At 43.6% G+C, this 18,676-nt stretch overlaps 1 protein-coding gene across 2 annotated transcripts in view; it reads right to left on the bottom strand.

Annotated features, from left to right (window-relative positions):
• Nucleotides 1-18,676, bottom strand: part of KIFBP (kinesin family binding protein) — a 111,306-nt gene that overhangs the window by 47,811 nt on the left and 44,819 nt on the right. For both annotated transcript variants that reach the window (XM_053691870.1, XM_053691871.1), the window contains exon 3: nucleotides 14,478-14,576. In XM_053691870.1, coding sequence (XP_053547845.1) covers nucleotides 14,478-14,576 — 99 coding nt within the window. The remainder of the gene's footprint in view (nucleotides 1-14,477; nucleotides 14,577-18,676) is intronic.

Below are 18,676 nucleotides of genomic sequence, written 5' to 3'. Positions count from 1 at the left end.
TACTGGATCTAAACCCAGAAGAGCCTTCCTCTTCCATTTACCTGCAATAGGTATAGTGCTCAGGGCAGCAGTAACTGCCAACTGTAATTGCGCTGCAAAATACACCAGAAGTAGTCTAAGGAGCCGAACCACAGGGCACTGCTGGTGTAGAAACATGGTGTAGAAACATGCTGTACAGGCATATTCGGGCTAATGGATAGCTGAGATGTCACAGGAGAAAGGGACCTAGGCATCTGGGTAAAATGCTCCCCAGAACGAGAGGTCAGGACAGATGTAAGGCAAGAATTACATAACGGTGGAGGGGGAAAATAAACACTGCTATCTTTGCAAAGCAAACATTTATTAGAATCTATCAAAAGGGGCAAAACCTGTTTCATCAGAGTCCTCCATAACCTCCAGTCTAACTTGCCCAATAAACAGTACAGGAAGCCCTAAGTTTACACCGGGGTTAGGTTCCAGAAGGAATGGTTGTAAATGGAAACCCAGTTTATAATGCAAGTCAATGGGAAGTGAGGGAGTTAGGTTCCAGGCCTCTCACAATTGACATAAGTAACACTCAATACATTATTTTTAAAGCTTTGAAATGTAGACTTTAAATGCTAAACAGCATTATAAACCTAATGAAATAATCACACAACAGACTGTATCATCAAGCTAAGTTTAATGAACAAAAACATCTTTTTTACTTGCATTTTTCTGCAAACAGTTCTCTGCATTGTTAGCATGTTAGATAATATTGAGTCTGCACCAATATGATGAGTTCTATGCATTTCAATCTGTACTGATTAAACAGTTAGGCACCTCACCTCAGCTGGACAGGAAGATAATAGGGAAGTGGCTGCTAGATCTTGATGCTTTAAAAGCTGCTCAAAAGCTAAGGTCTGTTCTGTGTACACAGATACATTTCAGTCTGCTAAGCTTGCATAACTTTGCTGCAAAACAAGCGGACAGCTCCACCTACTGGCTATTTTAATTTGTGCACTGCTTTTCAATAGCAGTCACATGACTGGAAAAAAAAGGTTGTTATTCTGAAACGGCGCAAATTGAACCGGCGTAAACAGAGGGCCTCCTGTATAAGAAATATATAGTATAAATATCAACTATCCTCTATTGCCCAAAAGCACCCTGCTGGGAGTGACTCGCCACCTCCAACTGCAAATTACTGCGCAGCACTGATCGCCCGATAAGACAATCACGCCAAACAAGTGGGTGGTAACGCCCTCACAGGGTAGTGACGTTGTATAGGCCTAGGCTGACAGGCGAAGCACTATAGTGAAGCCACGATTGTGGTAAAACATCCCCTCAGAGGCTTTCCACGACTCTCCCCAGTAGGCTACGATGTAGCCCAAGCCTACCAATGCAGAACCGAAGGCAACACAAAGCCCATGTGTCTACCCACAATAAAGTTCAGATTAGTAGCGCATTAGCGGTGATTACAGTGTTGATAAAGTTATATGTCTGTGTCACAGCATTAGCGCATATATATGATATGTTTAATCAGACTTATACAGACTCCTTACGGATGGGCTGTGATGTAAAGAATGTGGGACGTCTGTAGTGGGCGGATCTAAGAGGCACTAGCGCTACATCATAGAACCAGGAGACAACCATAAGGAAGGATCTCAGTAAAGGGCATAATACTGGGCGTGTGGCCAATTAGTATACAAGGAGGAGCATGCAAAGCAGCTATTCGTTAAATATAAGCAGATATCTAGTGATTGGACATTGGAAGACTTTTGTGTCACAGGGTTATGTCCAAGTGTATATTTGAACTCAATATGATGAGTTCTAGGTCATATATGGTAGAAAATAAAAAAAGTTATTATGTCGTATCATTGGTCGAAATTTTCACAGAAAATTGTCAACTCAATTTAGCATTCGTTAGCGAGTACCTTTTCACTATAACTTAAGAACCTTTGCCACCTGTTAACATTTCTCTTCACCATGAGGTGCGCTTCTTTGTTTCATTCATTATGTCATATCAATATGTTACAGGGAACACTCAGAGGTAGACAGCATAGATGTGCGATAGCATAAGGGACACAGTTCTTGAAAACAAAAGGCGTATATCTACAGTAATATAACTAGAGCTGTTTAACCCCTTCATTATAAGGAAGGGAAGAACTTTACCAAAATACTGTTGCATTTTTGCTATCACTATATTTAAACAGAAATTGAGCCTTGTTTGTTTGTTTTTTTATTTACCTGTCAAAACATTTTTTGAAGTAGACAACCCAAGGTATTGATCAAGGCCCATTTTGGTATATTTTATGCCACCATTTCACCACCAAATGTGATTATATAAAAATAAAAATTAACTTTTTCACAAACGTTGGGTTTCTCACTGAAATCATTTACACACTGCTTGTGCAATCCTGAAACAAATGGTTGTAAAAGCTTCTCTGGGATCTCATGTTTAGAAATAGCAGACATATATATGGCTTTGCCATTTGGTTCTTGGTAACTAGAATTCCACTAATTGTAGCTGCGCACCACACTTGTATTATGCCCAGCAGTGAAGGGGTTAGATAGCTTGTAAGGTTAATGTTACCTGTAGTGTAGGGCGTGCGCCTCTGCACACGGCCGCTGCAAGGTAGCCAAGGGGGCGTGCGCCTCAATCAATTAAATAAAGTCCTGTGGGGAGCAGATGAACGCTGGAGTGATAGGTCGCACAGACCAAGAGCTTCTGCAAATATTCCTTGATTTTATGGCTTTTAAACATAAAATAAGTGCACTTTTTTAGAATTACAGCTAACATAGAAAAAGAAACCATACTATAACGTGTTCTGACGAGTTTCAAAGCACCAGCTAAGAATACAGCCCTTACTTTTGCTCCTCTACGAAGCCACAAGGCAGTCGATATCATAGAGCTTCTACTAAGATCAAAGGAAACTGAAAATCAGGCTATCTCCACAGGAAACTGAGCACAGTAATCGGAGATCTAATAGAGTCGGGAACCGATACTCAACATGGAACCCAATACTCTGCTACAGGAAATTGGCTTTTTGCTACAGCGATATCAAGACGTCTTAAAGCTGCATGTTATTCATCTATTATTACTCCCTCCACTAAGACTTACAGAGACGGTACTATCAGTAAGTTCCACAATGGTGACGTCTTGGGGCCCCGACATCTGCCATCTTTTACACTCTCGGATCTCCGGCCATAGAGGCTCACCAGCTTACCTTTGATGGACTCCCTTTGTCCGGAAGCCATTGCTAACTTACCTCATAAAACCGTAGCCGGTCTGGAGCTCCTTACATCGAGAAGTACAGAGGAGCCTAAGAACAGATAAATCCTTTGATCTTGTATGGCAAAATAAGGAGGAAGCGGAATACGTAATGACCGCTTCCTCTGGAGATGCACAACGGTAAACTGATGAATGCCAGATATAGAAACCCAAGAAATAAAACAAATTAGATAATAAGATGTTTAAAATTGCATTATCTTTCTATATCATAAAAGAAAAAATGTGGGTGGCATGTCCCGTTAATATGCAAGCGACAATACATAGTGAACCTGAGAAACTACGTATTAGAATGAAATACAGGTTTGGCTCTACCTATGGCTAATTATTCAACAGCTGCTCTGTGAAACAAAGACAGCATCCACAAGTACCTACAGTGGTATAGCATTTGGTCTTCATATTATATGTCTGCTGATAATCAGTTATGAAAGTGCGTATTAACTATATACTTTATCAACACTATAATAAATACTGACAGATGTATTGATCCTAGAGGATAGGTTTTCTTAAGAACCAGATAGATAAAGTCTTTGATTGAATGTTAGACACATAACCTGATTAACATTGCGCATCTGGTGACAGAAAAGCCTCCTACTTTAGTTAGATATAATATCTATAGTAATTTGATCATTGAGAGATACTTGCTCTCCAATTACTAACACCATGTACCACTCACATGGGAGTAAGCAACGCGACTGAAAGGCAGTTAAGGCTTTTACTCCATGAGAACTCTTAGTGGAATAATCACTCTCTCTTTTTAAGTGATCCAGGGAAGCCATCACTACTACCCATCTTTATATCTAGAAGTTTACTTATTCTGTAGTATATACTTGTCCATCTCATAAAATGTAGCACATGCAGGCAGAGTTTATATAGTACTTAATCTAGCACTTCAGCTACTTAGCCAGCATCCTAAGCTTCTGCCCCCCACCGATATACTCTGGCACTTTATAAAATTGTGTCCAGAGTATTATTTAGCGCTTTATCTCGCAAAAAGCGCATTTGTAATCAGATTGTTTATATAAATATGCTATTTGTTGTAGTTAACTCACCACATCAATATCTTGTGCAATGCGATAATAGCTGCATATTTTATAATTAAACTATCAGCCCTTTCAGTGCTAATTTGTACACTTGCCAGACCTCCTCTACGTCATTTATAGTAGCAGGAGAGCGGTAATATACTATGTTCTACTCTATAAGTACTGCTGTAATATACTATGTTCTACTCTATAAGTACTGCTCTAATACACTATGTTCTACTCTATAAGCACTGCTCTAATATACTATGTTCTACTCTATAAGTACTGCTCTAATATACTATGTTCTACTCTATAAGTACTGCTCTAATATACTATGTTCTACTCTATAAGTACTGCTCTAATATACTATGTTCTACTCTATAAGTACTGCTGTAATATACTATGTTCTACTCTATAAGTACTGCTGTAATATACTATGTTCTACTCTATAAGTACTGCTGTAATATACTATGTTCTACTCTATAAGTACTGCTCTAATATACTATGTTCTACTCTATAAGTACTGCTGTAATATACTATGTTCTACTCTATAAGTACTGCTGTAATATACTATGTTCTACTCTATAAGTACTGCTCTAATATACTATGTTCTACTCTATAAGTACTGCTCTAATATACTATGTTCTACTCTATAAGTACTGCTGTAATATACTATGTTCTACTCTATAAGTACTGCTGTAATATACTATGTTCTACTCTATAAGTACTGCTGTAATATACTATGTTCTACTCTATAAGTACTGCTGTAATATACTATGTTCTACTCTATAAGTACTGCTGTAATATACTATGTTCTACTCTATAAGTACTGCTGTAATATACTATGTTCTACTCTATAAGTACTGCTGTAATATACTATGTTCTACTCTATAAGTACTGCTCTAATATACTATGTTCTACTCTATAAGTACTGCTCTAATATACTATGTTCTACTCTATAAGTACTGCTCTAATACACTATGTTCTACTCTATAAGTACTGCTGTAATATACTATGTTCTACTCTATAAGTACTGCTGTAATATACTATGTTCTACTCTATAAGTACTGCTGTAATATATTATGTTCTACTCTATAAGTACTGCTGTAATATACTATGTTCTACTCTATAAGTACTGCTGTAATATACTATGTTCTACTCTATAAGTACTGCTCTAATATACTATGTTCTACTCTATAAGTACTGCTCTAATATACTATGTTCTACTCTATAAGTACTGCTGTAATATACTATGTTCTACTCTATAAGTACTGCGCTAATATACTATGTTCTACTCTATAAGTACTGCTCTAATATACTATGTTCTACTCTATAAGTACTGCTGTAATATACTATGTTCTACTCTATAAGTACTGCTGTAATATACTATGTTCTACTCTATAAGTACTGCTGTAATATATTATGTTCTACTCTATAAGTACTGCTGTAATATACTATGTTCTACTCTATAAGTACTGCTGTAATATACTATGTTCTACTCTATAAGTACTGCTCTAATATACTATGTTCTACTCTATAAGTACTGCTGTAATATACTATGTTCTACTCTATAAGTACTGCTGTAATATACTATGTTCTACTCTATAAGTACTGCTCTAATATACTATGTTCTACTCTATAAGTACTGCTGTAATATACTATGTTCTACTCTATAAGTACTGCTCTAATATACTATGTTCTACTCTATAAGCACTGCTGTAATATACTATGTTCTACTCTATAAGTACTGCTCTAATACACTATGTTCTACTCTATAAGTACTGCTCTAACCATAGCATTATACTTCTATTTACATAATATTATATAGTTTATAGTTTTATAAAGATTGAGGACACTTCTATCTCTAAAAAATAGAAAATGAGGTTTATCTCCTACGTGTTTCAGCTTACCTGTGATGTAACCGATACGGAGACGGATATGATCTATTTTATTTGTTTGCCTCTTGAAATATCGCTCATCTGTTATATATTACACCTCAATAAAAAGTCCTGTGTGCATCCCAATGACTTATTCATCTGCTGATTATTTGTACAAGCATATCATTTATTTCAGATTCAGGTTACAAAAACTGAAGTTAGTTTCTACACGATATAAATGTCACAGACACTAGCGGTAAAACTGTAGTTAGTTTCTACACTTGATGTGAATGTCACAGCCACTAGTGGTAAAACTGTAGTTAGTTTCTACACTTGATATGAATCTCAGAAAATAGCGGTAAAACTGTAGTTAGTTTCTACACTTGATATAAATGTCAGACACTAGCGGTAAAACTGTAGTTAGTTTCTACACTTGATGTGAATGTCACAGCCACTACAGGGAGTGCAGAATTATTAGGCAAATGAGTATTTTGACCACATCATCCTCTTTATGCATGTTGTCTTACTCCAAGCTGTATAGGCTTGAAAGCCTACTACCAATTAAGCATATTAGGTGATGTGCATCTCTGTAATGAGAAGGGGTGTGGTCTAATGACATCAACACCCTATATCAGGTGTGCATAATTATTAGGCAACTTCCTTTCCTTTGGCAAAATGGGGCAAAAGAAGGACTTGACAGGCTCAGAAAAGTCAAAAATAGTGAGATATCTTGCAGAGGGATGCAGCACTCTTAAAATTGCAAAGCTTCTGAAGCGTGATCATCGAACAATCAAGCGTTTCATTCAAAATAGTAAACAGGGTCGCAAGAAGCGTGTGGAAAAACCAAGGCGCAAAATAACTGCCCATGAACTGAGAAAAGTCAAGCGTGCAGCTGCCAAGATGCCACTTGCCACCAGTTTGGCCATATTTCAGAGCTGCAACATCACTGGAGTGCCCAAAAGCACACGGTGTGCAATACTCAGAGACATGGCCAAGGTAAGAAAGGCTGAAAGACGACCACCACTGAACAAGACACACAAGCTGAAACATCAAGACTGGGCCAAGAAATATCTCAAGACTGATTTTTCTAAGGTTTTATGGACTGATGAAATGAGAGTGAGTCTTGATGGGCCAGATGGATGGGCCTGTGGCTGGATTGGTAAAGGGCAGAGAGCTCCAGTCCGACTCGGACGCCAGCAAGGTGGAGGTGGAGTACTGGTTTGGGCTGGTATCATCAAAGATGAGCTTGTGGGGCCTTTTCGGGTTGAGGATGGAGTCAAGCTCAACTCCCAGTCCTACTGCCAGTTTCTGGAAGACACCTTCTTCAAGCAGTGGTACAGGAAGAAGTCTGCATCCTTCAAGAAAAACATGATTTTCATGCAGGACAATGCTCCATCACACGCGTCCAAGTACTCCACAGCGTGGCTGGCAAGAAAGGGTATAAAAGAAGAAAATCTAATGACATGGCCTCCTTGTTCACCTGATCTGAACCCCATTGAGAACCTGTGGTCCATCATCAAATGTGAGATTTACAAGGAGGGAAAACAGTACACCTCTCTGAACAGTGTCTGGGAGGCTGTGGTTGCTGCTGCACGCAATGTTGATAGTGAACAGATCAAAACACTGACAGAATCCATGGATGGCAGGCTTTTGAGTGTCCTTGCAAAGAAAGGTGGCTATATTGGTCACTGATTTGTTTTTGTTTTGTTTTTGAATGTCAGAAATGTATATTTGTGAATGTTGAGATGTTATATTGGTTTCACTGGTAAAAATAAATAATTGAAATGGGTATATATTTGTTTTTTGTTAAGTTGCCTAATAATTATGCACAGTAATAGTCACCTGCACACACAGATATCCCCCTAAAATAGCTATAACTAAAAACAAACTAAAAACTACTTCCAAAACTATTCAGCTTTGATATTAATGAGTTTTTTGGGTTCATTGAGAACATGGTTGTTGTTCAATAATAAAATTAATCCTCAAAAATACAACTTGCCTAATAATTCTGCACTCCCTGTAGTGGTAAAACTGTAGTTAGTTTCTACACTTGATATGAATGTCAGACACTAGCGGTAAAACTGTAGTTAGTTTTTACACTTGATATACATGTCAGACACTAGCGGTAAAACTGTAGTTAGTTTTTACACTTGATATAAATGTCAGACTAGCAGTGCAGTCACAGACACTAGCAGTAAAACTGAAGTTAGTTTCTACACTTGATATAAATGTCAGACACTAGCAGTAAAACTGAAGTTAGTTTCTACACGATATAAATGTCACAGACACTAGCAGTAAAACTGTAGTTAGTTTCTACACTTGATATAAATGTCAGACACTAGCGGTAAAACTGTAGTTAGTTTCTACACTTGATAACATAATTTATGCTTACCTGATAAATTCCTTTCTTCTGTTGTGTGATCAGTCCACGGGTCATCATTACTTCTGGGATATAACTCCTCCCCAACAGGAAATGCAAGAGGATTCACCCAGCAGAGCTGCATATAGCTCCTCCCCTCTACGTCAGTCCCAGTCATTCGACCAAGAATCAACGAGAAAGGAGTAACCAAGGGTGAAGTGGTGACTGGAGTATAATTTAAAAGATATTTACCTGCCTTAAAAACAGGGCGGGCCGTGGACTGATCACACAACAGAAGAAAGGAATTTATCAGGTAAGCATAAATTATGTTTTCTTCTGTTATGTGTGATCAGTCCACGGGTCATCATTACTTCTGGGATACCAATACCAAAGCAAAAGTACACGGATGACGGGAGGGATAGGCAGGCTCATTATACAGAAGGAACCACTGCCTGAAGAACCTTTCTCCCAAAAATAGCCTCCGAAGAAGCAAAAGTGTCAAATTTGTAAAATTTGGAAAAAGTATGAAGCGAAGACCAAGTTGCAGCCTTGCAAATCTGTTCAACAGAGGCCTCATTCTTAAAGGCCCAAGTGGAAGCCACAGCTCTAGTGGAATGAGCTGTAATTCTTTCAGGAGGCTGCTGTCCAGCAGTCTCATAGGCTAAACGTATTAAGCTACGAAGCCAAAAAGAGAGAGAGGTAGCAGAAGCTTTTTGACCTCTCCTCTGTCCAGAATAAACAACAAACAGGGAAGAAGTTTGGCGAAAATCTTTAGTTGCCTGCAAGTAGAACTTGAGGGCACGAACTACATCCAGATTGTGTAGAAGACGTTCCTTCTTTGAAGAAGGATTTGGACACAAGGATGGAACAACAATCTCTTGATTGATATTCCTGTTAGTGACTACCTTAGGTAAGAACCCAGGTTTAGTACGCAGAACTACCTTGTCTGAGTGAAAAATCAGATAAGGAGAATCACAATGTAAGGCTGATAACTCAGAGACTCTTCGAGCCGAGGAAATAGCCATTAAAAACAGAACTTTCCAAGATAACAATTTTATATCAATGGAATGAAGGGGTTCAAACGGAACACCCTGTAAAACGTTAAGAACTAAGTTTAAACTCCATGGCGGAGCAACAGTTTTAAACACAGGCTTGATCCTAGCTAAAGCCTGACAAAAGGCCTGGACGTCTGGATTTTCTGACAGACGCCTGTGTAATAAGATGGACAGAGCTGAAATCTGTCCCTTTAATGAACTAGCTGATAAACCCTTTTCTAACCCTTCTTGTAGAAAAGACAATATCCTAGGGATCCTAACCTTACTCCAGGAGTAACGTTTGGATTCGCACCAGTATAGGTATTTACGCCATATTTTATGGTAAATCTTTCTGGTAACAGGCTTCCTAGCCTGTATCAGGGTATCAATAACCGACTCAGAAAAACCACGTTTTGATAAAATCAAGCGTTCAATTTCCAAGCAGTCAGCTTCAGAGAAGTTAGATTTTGATGTTTGAATGGACCCTGTATCAGAAGGTCCTGTCTTAGAGGTAGAGACCAAGGCGGACAGGATGACATGTCCACTAGATCTGCATACCAAGTCCTGCGTGGCCATGCAGGCGCTATTAGAATCACTGATGCTCTCTCCTGTTTGATTTTGGCAATCAATCGAGGAAGCAGCGGGAAGGGTGGAAACACATAAGCCATCCTGAAGTTCCAAGGTGCTGTCAAAGCATCTATCAGAACCGCTCCCGGGTCCCTGGATCTGGACCCGTAGCGAGGAAGTTTGGCGTTCTGGCGAGACGCCATGAGATCTATCTCTGGTTTGCCCCAACGTCGAAGTATTTGGGCAAAGACCTCCGGATGAAGTTCCCACTCCCCCGGATGAAAAGTCTGGCGACTCAAGAAATCCGCCTCCCAGTTCTCCACTCCCGGGATGTGGATTGCTGACAGGTGGCAAGAGTGAGACTCTGCCCAGCGAATTATCTTTGATACTTCCACCATTGCTAGGGAGCTTCTTGTCCCTCCCTGATGGTTGATGTAAGCTACAGTCGTGATGTTGTCCGACTGAAACCTGATGAACCCCCGAGTTGTTAATTGGGGCCAAGCCCGAAGGGCATTGAGAACTGCTCTCAATTCCAGAATGTTTATTGGAAGGAGACTCTCCTCCTGATTCCATAGTCCCTGAGCCTTCAGAGAATTCCAGACAGCGCCCCAACCTAGTAGGCTGGCGTCTGTTGTTACAATTGTCCAGTCTGGCCTGCTGAATGGCATCCCCCTGGACAGGTGTGGCCGATGAAGCCACCATAGAAGAGAATTTCTGGTCTCTTGATTCAGATTCAGAGTAGGGGACAAATCTGAGTAATCCCCATTCCACTGACTTAGCATGCATAATTGCAGAGGTCTGAGGTGTAGGCGTGCAAAAGGAACTATGTCCATTGCCGCTACCATTAAGCCGATCACCTCCATGCATTGAGCTACTGACGGGTGTTGAATGGAATGAAGGACACGGCATGCATCTTGAAGCTTTGTTAACCTGTCCTCTGTCAGGTAAATCTTCATTTCTACAGAATCTATAAGAGTCCCCAAGAATGGAACTCTTGTGAGAGGAAAAAGAGAACTCTTCTTTTCGTTCACTTTCCATCCATGCGACCTTAGAAATGCCAGAACTAACTCTGTATGAGACTTGGCAGTTTGAGAGCTTGAAGCTTGTATTAGAATGTCGTCTAGGTACGGAGCTACCGAAATCCCTCGCGGTCTTAGTACCGCCAGAAGGGCACCCAGAACCTTTGTGAAGATTCTTGGAGCCGTAGCCAATCCGAATGGAAGAGCTACAAACTGGTAGTGCCTGTCTAAGAAGGCAAACCTTAGATACCGGTGATGATCTTTGTGGATCGGTATGTGAAGGTAAGCATCCTTTAAATCCACTGTGGTCATGTACTGACCCTCTTGGATCATGGGTAAGATTGTCCGAATAGTTTCCATTTTGAACGATGGAACTCTTAGGAATTTGTTTAGAATCTTTAAATCTAAGATTGGCCTGAAATTTCCCTCTTTTTTGGGAACCACAAACAGGTTTGAGTAGAACCCTTGTCCTTGTTCCGACCGCGGAACCGGATGGATCACTCCCATTATTAACAGATCTTGTACGCAGCGTAGAAACGCTTCTTTCTTTATTTGGTTTGTTGACAACCTTGACAGATGAAATCTCCCTCTTGGGGGAGATAATTTGAAGTCTAGAAGGTATCCCTGAGATATGATCTCTAGTGCCCAGGGATCCTGAACATCTCTTGCCCAGGCCTGGGCGAAGAGAGAGAGTCTGCCTCCCACTAGATCCGGTCCCGGATCGGGGGCTCTCGGTTCATGCTGTCTTTGGGGCAGCAGCAGGTTTCCTGGCCTGCTTGCTCTTGTTCCAGGACTGGTTAGGCTTCCAGCCTTGCCTGTAACGAGCAACAGCTCCTTCCTGTTTTGGTGCAGTGGAGGTTGATGCTGCTCCTGCCTTGAAGTTCCGAAAGGGACGAAAATTAGACTGTCTAGCCTTAGCTTTGGCTTTGTCTTGAGGTAGGGCGTGGCCCTTACCTCCTGTAATGTCAGCGATAATTTCTTTCAAACCGGGCCCAAATAAAGACTGCCCCTTGAAAGGTACATTAAGTAATTTGGACTTAGAAGTAACATCAGCTGACCAGGATTTTAGCCACAGCGCCCTGCGTGCCTGTATGGCGAATCCTGAGTTCTTAGCCGTAAGTTTGGTTAAATGTACTACGGCCTCCGAAATGAAGGAATTAGCTAGTTTAAGGACTCTAAGCCTGTCCGTAATGTCGTCTAGCGTAGATGAACTAAGGTTCTCTTCAAGCGACTCAATCCAAAATGCTGCCGCAGCCGTAATCGGCGCGATACATGCAAGGGGTTGTAATATAAAACCTTGTTGAACAAACATTTTCTTAAGGTAACCCTCTAATTTTTTATCCATTGGATCTGAGAAAGCACAGCTATCCTCCACCGGGATAGTGGTACGCTTAGCTAAAGTAGAAACCGCTCCCTCCACCTTGGGGACCGTTTGCCATAAGTCCCGAGTGGTGGCGTCTATTGGAAACATCTTTCTAAATATTGGAGGGGGTGAAAACGGCACACCGGGTCTATCCCACTCCTTAGTAACAATTTCAGTTAGTCTCTTAGGTATAGGAAAAACGTCAGTACTCGCCGGTACCGCAAAGTATTTATCCAACCTACACAGTTTCTCTGGTATTGCAACGGTGTTACAATCGTTGAGAGCTGCTAAGACCTCCCCTAGTAATACACGGAGGTTCTCCAATTTAAATTTAAAATTTGAAATATCTGAGTCCAATTTGTTTGGATCAGAACCGTCACCCACAGAATGAAGCTCTCCGTCCTCATGTTCTGCGAGCTGTGACGCAGTATCAGACATGGCCCTAGCATTGTCAGCGCACTCTGTTCTCACCCCAGAGTGATCACGCTTGCCTCTTAGTTCTGGTAATTTAGACAAAACTTCAGTCATAACAGTAGCCATATCTTGTAATGTTATCTGTAATGGCCGCCCAGATGTACTAGGCGCCAAAATATCACGCACCTCCCGGGCGGGAGATGCAGGTACTGTCGCGTGAGGCGAGTTAGTCGGCATAACTCTCCCCTCGCAGTTTGGTGAAATTTGTTCACATTGTACAGATTGACTTTTATTTAAAGTAGCATCAATACAGTTAGTACATAAATTTCTATTGGGCTCCACCTTGGCATTGGAACAAATGACACAGATATCTTCCTCTGAGTCAGACATGTTTAACCCACTAGCAAAAACTTACAACTTGGTTATAATCTTTTTAGCAAAAAACGTATTGTGCCTCAAAGAGGTACTAACGATTAAATGACAGTTGAAATAATGAACTGAAAAAACAGTTATAGCATCAAACTTTAAAACAACACAACTTTTAGCAAAGGTTTGTTCCCATTAGTAAAATGACAATAATTAAATTTGACATAAAAAATACAAAGCAACGTTTTTATTCACAGTCACTATAAGAATTCTCACAGCTCTGCTGAGAGATTTTACCTCCCTTCAAAGAAGTTTGAAGACCCCTGAGATCTATCAGAAATGAACCGGATCATGCAGGAAATATAAAAGTAACTGACTGGATTTTTTTGATGCGTAGCAAAGAGCGCCAAAAACGGCCCCTCCCTCTCCCACACAGCAGTGAAGAGAAACGAAACTGTCACAATTAAAGCAAAAAAACTGCCAAGTGGAAAATAATGCCCAAATATTTATTCACACAGTACCTCAGCAATGTAAACGATTCTACATTCCAGCAAAAACGTTTAACATGATAAATAGTTATTAAAAGGATTAGTGACCTTAAACAGAGTAGTTCCGGTGAAATACCATCCCCAGAATACTGAAGTGTATACATACATGTCATTTTAACGGTATGGCAGGATTTTCTCATCAATTCCATTCAGAAAATAAAAAACTGCTACATACCTCAATGCAGATTCATCTGCCCGCTGTCCCCTGATCTGAAGCCTTTACCTCCCTCAGATGGCCGAGAACAGCAATATGATCTTAACTACTCCGGTTAAAATCATAGTAGAAATCTCTGGCAGATTCTTCCTCAAAGTCTGCCAGAGAAGAAATAACACGCTCCGGTGCTATTGTAAAATAACAAACTTTTGATTGAAGTCATAAAAACTAAGTATAATCACCATAGTCCTCTCACACATCCTATCTAGTCGTTGGGTGCAAGAGAATGACTGGGACTGACGTAGAGGGGAGGAGCTATATGCAGCTCTGCTGGGTGAATCCTCTTGCATTTCCTGTTGGGGAGGAGTTATATCCCAGAAGTAATGATGACCCGTGGACTGATCACACATAACAGAAGAAATTAATAACTGCTAGTGAGGAGCATTTGATATAATTACAAAAACACATTATATACAGAATAATAAAGAATCACTGCGTGCTCCGTACCTCCTTCATGTACTTATAATACAGCGACTCTGCAGACTCCAGGTAAACTTGCGCTACTCGGATTTCCCCTCTGTCAGCCCAGAGAATACCGAGACTGTTCTGGAAAACAAAAGTGAGAATTACAGCGGCTCACGATGATCCCTCTCAGTAAGGCGCTGGACATAAAGTGCCACCAATTCCTGAAGGGGATAAATTCCACCTCTATTTCTTAGATGACATTAAAGGGACATAAAAACTATTTTTTTCTTTCACATTTGTATACCCCAATTACTTCTATTTTCAAAATTTTCTTGGTATCCTTTGTTGAAAAGCAGGTCGGCTCAGGAGCATGGAAGCATTGATCACTATATGGTAGCTGCTTTGCAAGAATACTAATAACAATTTTATATATTTACTTGAGCAAAAGACGGCAGCAGTGTTTGTTGTTATGCATGATCACATCAGATGCGCACACAGACAACAGGCACGCAGACAAACACAGCAGGCACACACAGACAACAGGAACGCAGACAAACACAGCAGGCACACACAGACAACAGGCACGCAGACACAGCAGGCGCACACAGACAACAGGCATGCAGACATAAACACAGCAGGCGCACACAGACAACAGGCACGCAAACACAGCAGGCGCACACAGACAACAGGCACGCAGACATAAACACAGCAGGCGCACACAGACAACAGGCACGCAGACATAAACACAGCAGGCGCACACAGACAACAGGCACGCAGACATAAACACAGCAGGCACACACAGACAACAGGCACACAGCAGGCACACACAGACAACAGGCACGCGGACATAAACACAGCAGGCGCACACAGACAACAGGCACGCAGACACAGCAGGCGCACACAGACAACAGGCACGCAGACATAAACACAGCAGGCGCACACAGACAACAGGCACGCAAACACAGCAGGCGCACACAGACAACAGGCAAGCGGACATAAACACAGCAAGCGCACACAGACAACAGGCACGCAGACATAAACACAGCAGGCGCACACAGACAACAGGCACGCAGACATAAACACAGCAGGCGCACACAGACAACAGGCACGCAGACATAAACACAGCAGGCGCACACAGACAACAGGCACACAGCAGGCACACACAGACAACAGGCACGCGGACATAAACAGCAAGCGCACACAGACAACAGGCACGCAGACACAGCAGGCGCACACAGACAACAGGCACACAAACACAGCAGGCGCACACAGACAACAGGCACGCGGACGCAAACAGCAGGCGCACACAGACAACAGGCACGCAAACACAGCAGGCGCACACAGACAACAGGCACGCAAACATAGCAGGCGCACACAGACAACAGGCACGCAAACACAGCAGGCGCACACAGACAACAGGCACGCGGACATAAACACAGCAGGCGCACACAGACAACAGGCACGCAGACGTAAACACAGCAGGCGCACACAGACAACAGGCACGCAGACATAAACACAGCAGGCGCACACAGACAACAGGCACGCAGACATTAACACAGCAGGCGCACACAGACAACAGGCACGCGGACATAAACACAGCAGGCGCACACAGACAACAGGCACGCAGACATAAACACAGCAGGCGCACACAGACAACAGGCACGCGGACGTAAACACAGCAGGCGCACACAGACAACAGGCACGCGGACATAAACACAGCAGGCGCACACAGACAACAGGCACGCAGACGTAAACACAGCAGGCGCACACAGACAACAGGCACGCAGACATAAACACAGCAGGCGCACACAGACAACAGGCACGCAGACATAAACACAGCAGGCGCACACAGACAACAGGCACGCGGACGTAAACACAGCAGGCGCACACAGACATCAGGCACGCGGACATAAACACAGCAGGCGCACACAGACAACAGGCACGCAGACTTAAACACAGCAGGCGCACACAGACAACAGGCACGCAGACATAAACACAGCAGGCGCACACAGACAACAGGCACGCAGACATAAACACAGCAGGCGCACACAGACAACAGGCACGCAGACAAACACAGCAGGCGCACACAGACAACAGGCACGCGGACGTAAACACAGCAGGCACACACAGACAACAGGCACGCAGACACAGCAGGCGCACACAGACAACAAGCACGCGGACATAAACACAGCAGGCGCACACAGACAACAGGCACACAGCAGGCGCACACAGACAACAGGCACGCAGCAGGCGCACACAGACAACAGGCACGCGGACGTAAACACAGCAGGCGCACACAGACAACAGGCACGCGGACGTAAACACAGCAGGCGCACACAGACAACAGGCACGCAGACGTAAACACAGCAGGCGCACACAGACAACAGGCACGCAGACGTAAACACAGCAGGCGCACACAGACAACAGGCACGCAGACGTAAACACAGCAGGCGCACACAGACAACAGGCACGCAGACGTAAACACAGCAGGCGCACACAGACAACAGGCACGCAGACATAAACACAGCAGGCGCACACAGACAACAGGCACGCAGACACAGCAGGCGCACACAGACAACAGGCACGCAGACATAAACACAGCAGGAACACACAGACAACAGGCACGCGGACATAAACACAGCAGGGGCACACAGACAACAGGCACGCAGACACAGCAGGCGCACACAGACAACAGGCACGCAGACTTAAACACAGCAGGCGCACACAGACAACAGGCACGCAGACATAAACACAGCAGGCGCACACAGACAACAGGCACGCAGACATAAACACAGCAGGCGCACACAGACAACAGGCACGCAGACAAACACAGCAGGCGCACACAGACAACAGGCACGCGGACGTAAACACAGCAGGCACACACAGACAACAGGCACGCAGACACAGCAGGCGCACACAGACAACAAGCACGCGGACATAAACACAGCAGGCGCACACAGACAACAGGCACACAGCAGGCGCACACAGACAACAGGCACGCAGCAGGCGCACACAGACAACAGGCACGCGGACGTAAACACAGCAGGCGCACACAGACAACAGGCACGCGGACGTAAACACAGCAGGCGCACACAGACAACAGGCACGCGGACGTAAACACAGCAGGCGCACACAGACAACAGGCACGCAGACGTAAACACAGCAGGCGCACACAGACAACAGGCACGCAGACGTAAACACAGCAGGCGCACACAGACAACAGGCACGCAGACGTAAACACAGCAGGCGCACACAGACAACAGGCACGCAGACGTAAACACAGCAGGCGCACACAGACAACAGGCACGCAGACACAGCAGGCGCACACAGACAACAGGCACGCAGACATAAACACAGCAGGAACACACAGACAACAGGCACGCGGACATAAACACAGCAGGGGCACACAGACAACAGGCACGCAGACACAGCAGGCGCACACAGACAACAGGCACGCGGACATAAACATAGCAGACAAACAGCAGGCGCACACAGACAACAGGCACGCAGACAAACACAGCAGGCGCACACAGACAACAGGCACATAAACACAGCAGGCGCACACAGACAACAGGCACGCGGACATAAACATAGCAGACAAACAGCAGGCGCACACAGACAACAGGCACGCAGACAAACACAGCAGGCGCACACAGACAACAGGCACGCAAACACAGCAGGCGCACACAGACAACAGGCACGCAGACATAAACACAGCAGGCGCACACAGACAACAGGCACGCAGACATAAACACAGCAGGCGCACACAGACAACAGGCACACGGACATAAACACAGCAGGCACACACAGACAACAGGCACGCGGACATAAACACAGCAGGCGCACACAGACAACAGGCACACAGCAGGCACACACAGACAACAGGCACGCGGACATAAACACAGCAGGCGCACACAGACAACAGGCACAGCAGACAAACAGCAGGCGCACACAGACAACAGGCACAGCAGACAAACAGCAGGCGCACACAGACAACAGGCACAGCAGACAAACAGCAGGCGCACACAGACAAACAGCAGGCGCACACAGACAACAGGCACAGCAGACAAACAGCAGGCACACACAGACAACAGGCACGCAGACATAAAAACAGCAGGCGCACACAGACAACAGGCACGCGGACATAAAAACAGCAGGCGCACACAGACAACAGGCACGCAAACACAGCAGGCGCACACAGACAACAGGCACGCAAACACAGCAGGCGCACACAGACAACA

This window comes from Bombina bombina, chromosome 9 (genome assembly GCF_027579735.1).
Source record: "Bombina bombina isolate aBomBom1 chromosome 9, aBomBom1.pri, whole genome shotgun sequence".
NCBI classification, from domain to species: Eukaryota; Metazoa; Chordata; class Amphibia; order Anura; family Bombinatoridae; genus Bombina; species Bombina bombina.
The sequence above is the reverse complement of the archived record's forward strand: the minus strand, read 5'-3'. Positions and strand labels throughout refer to the sequence as shown.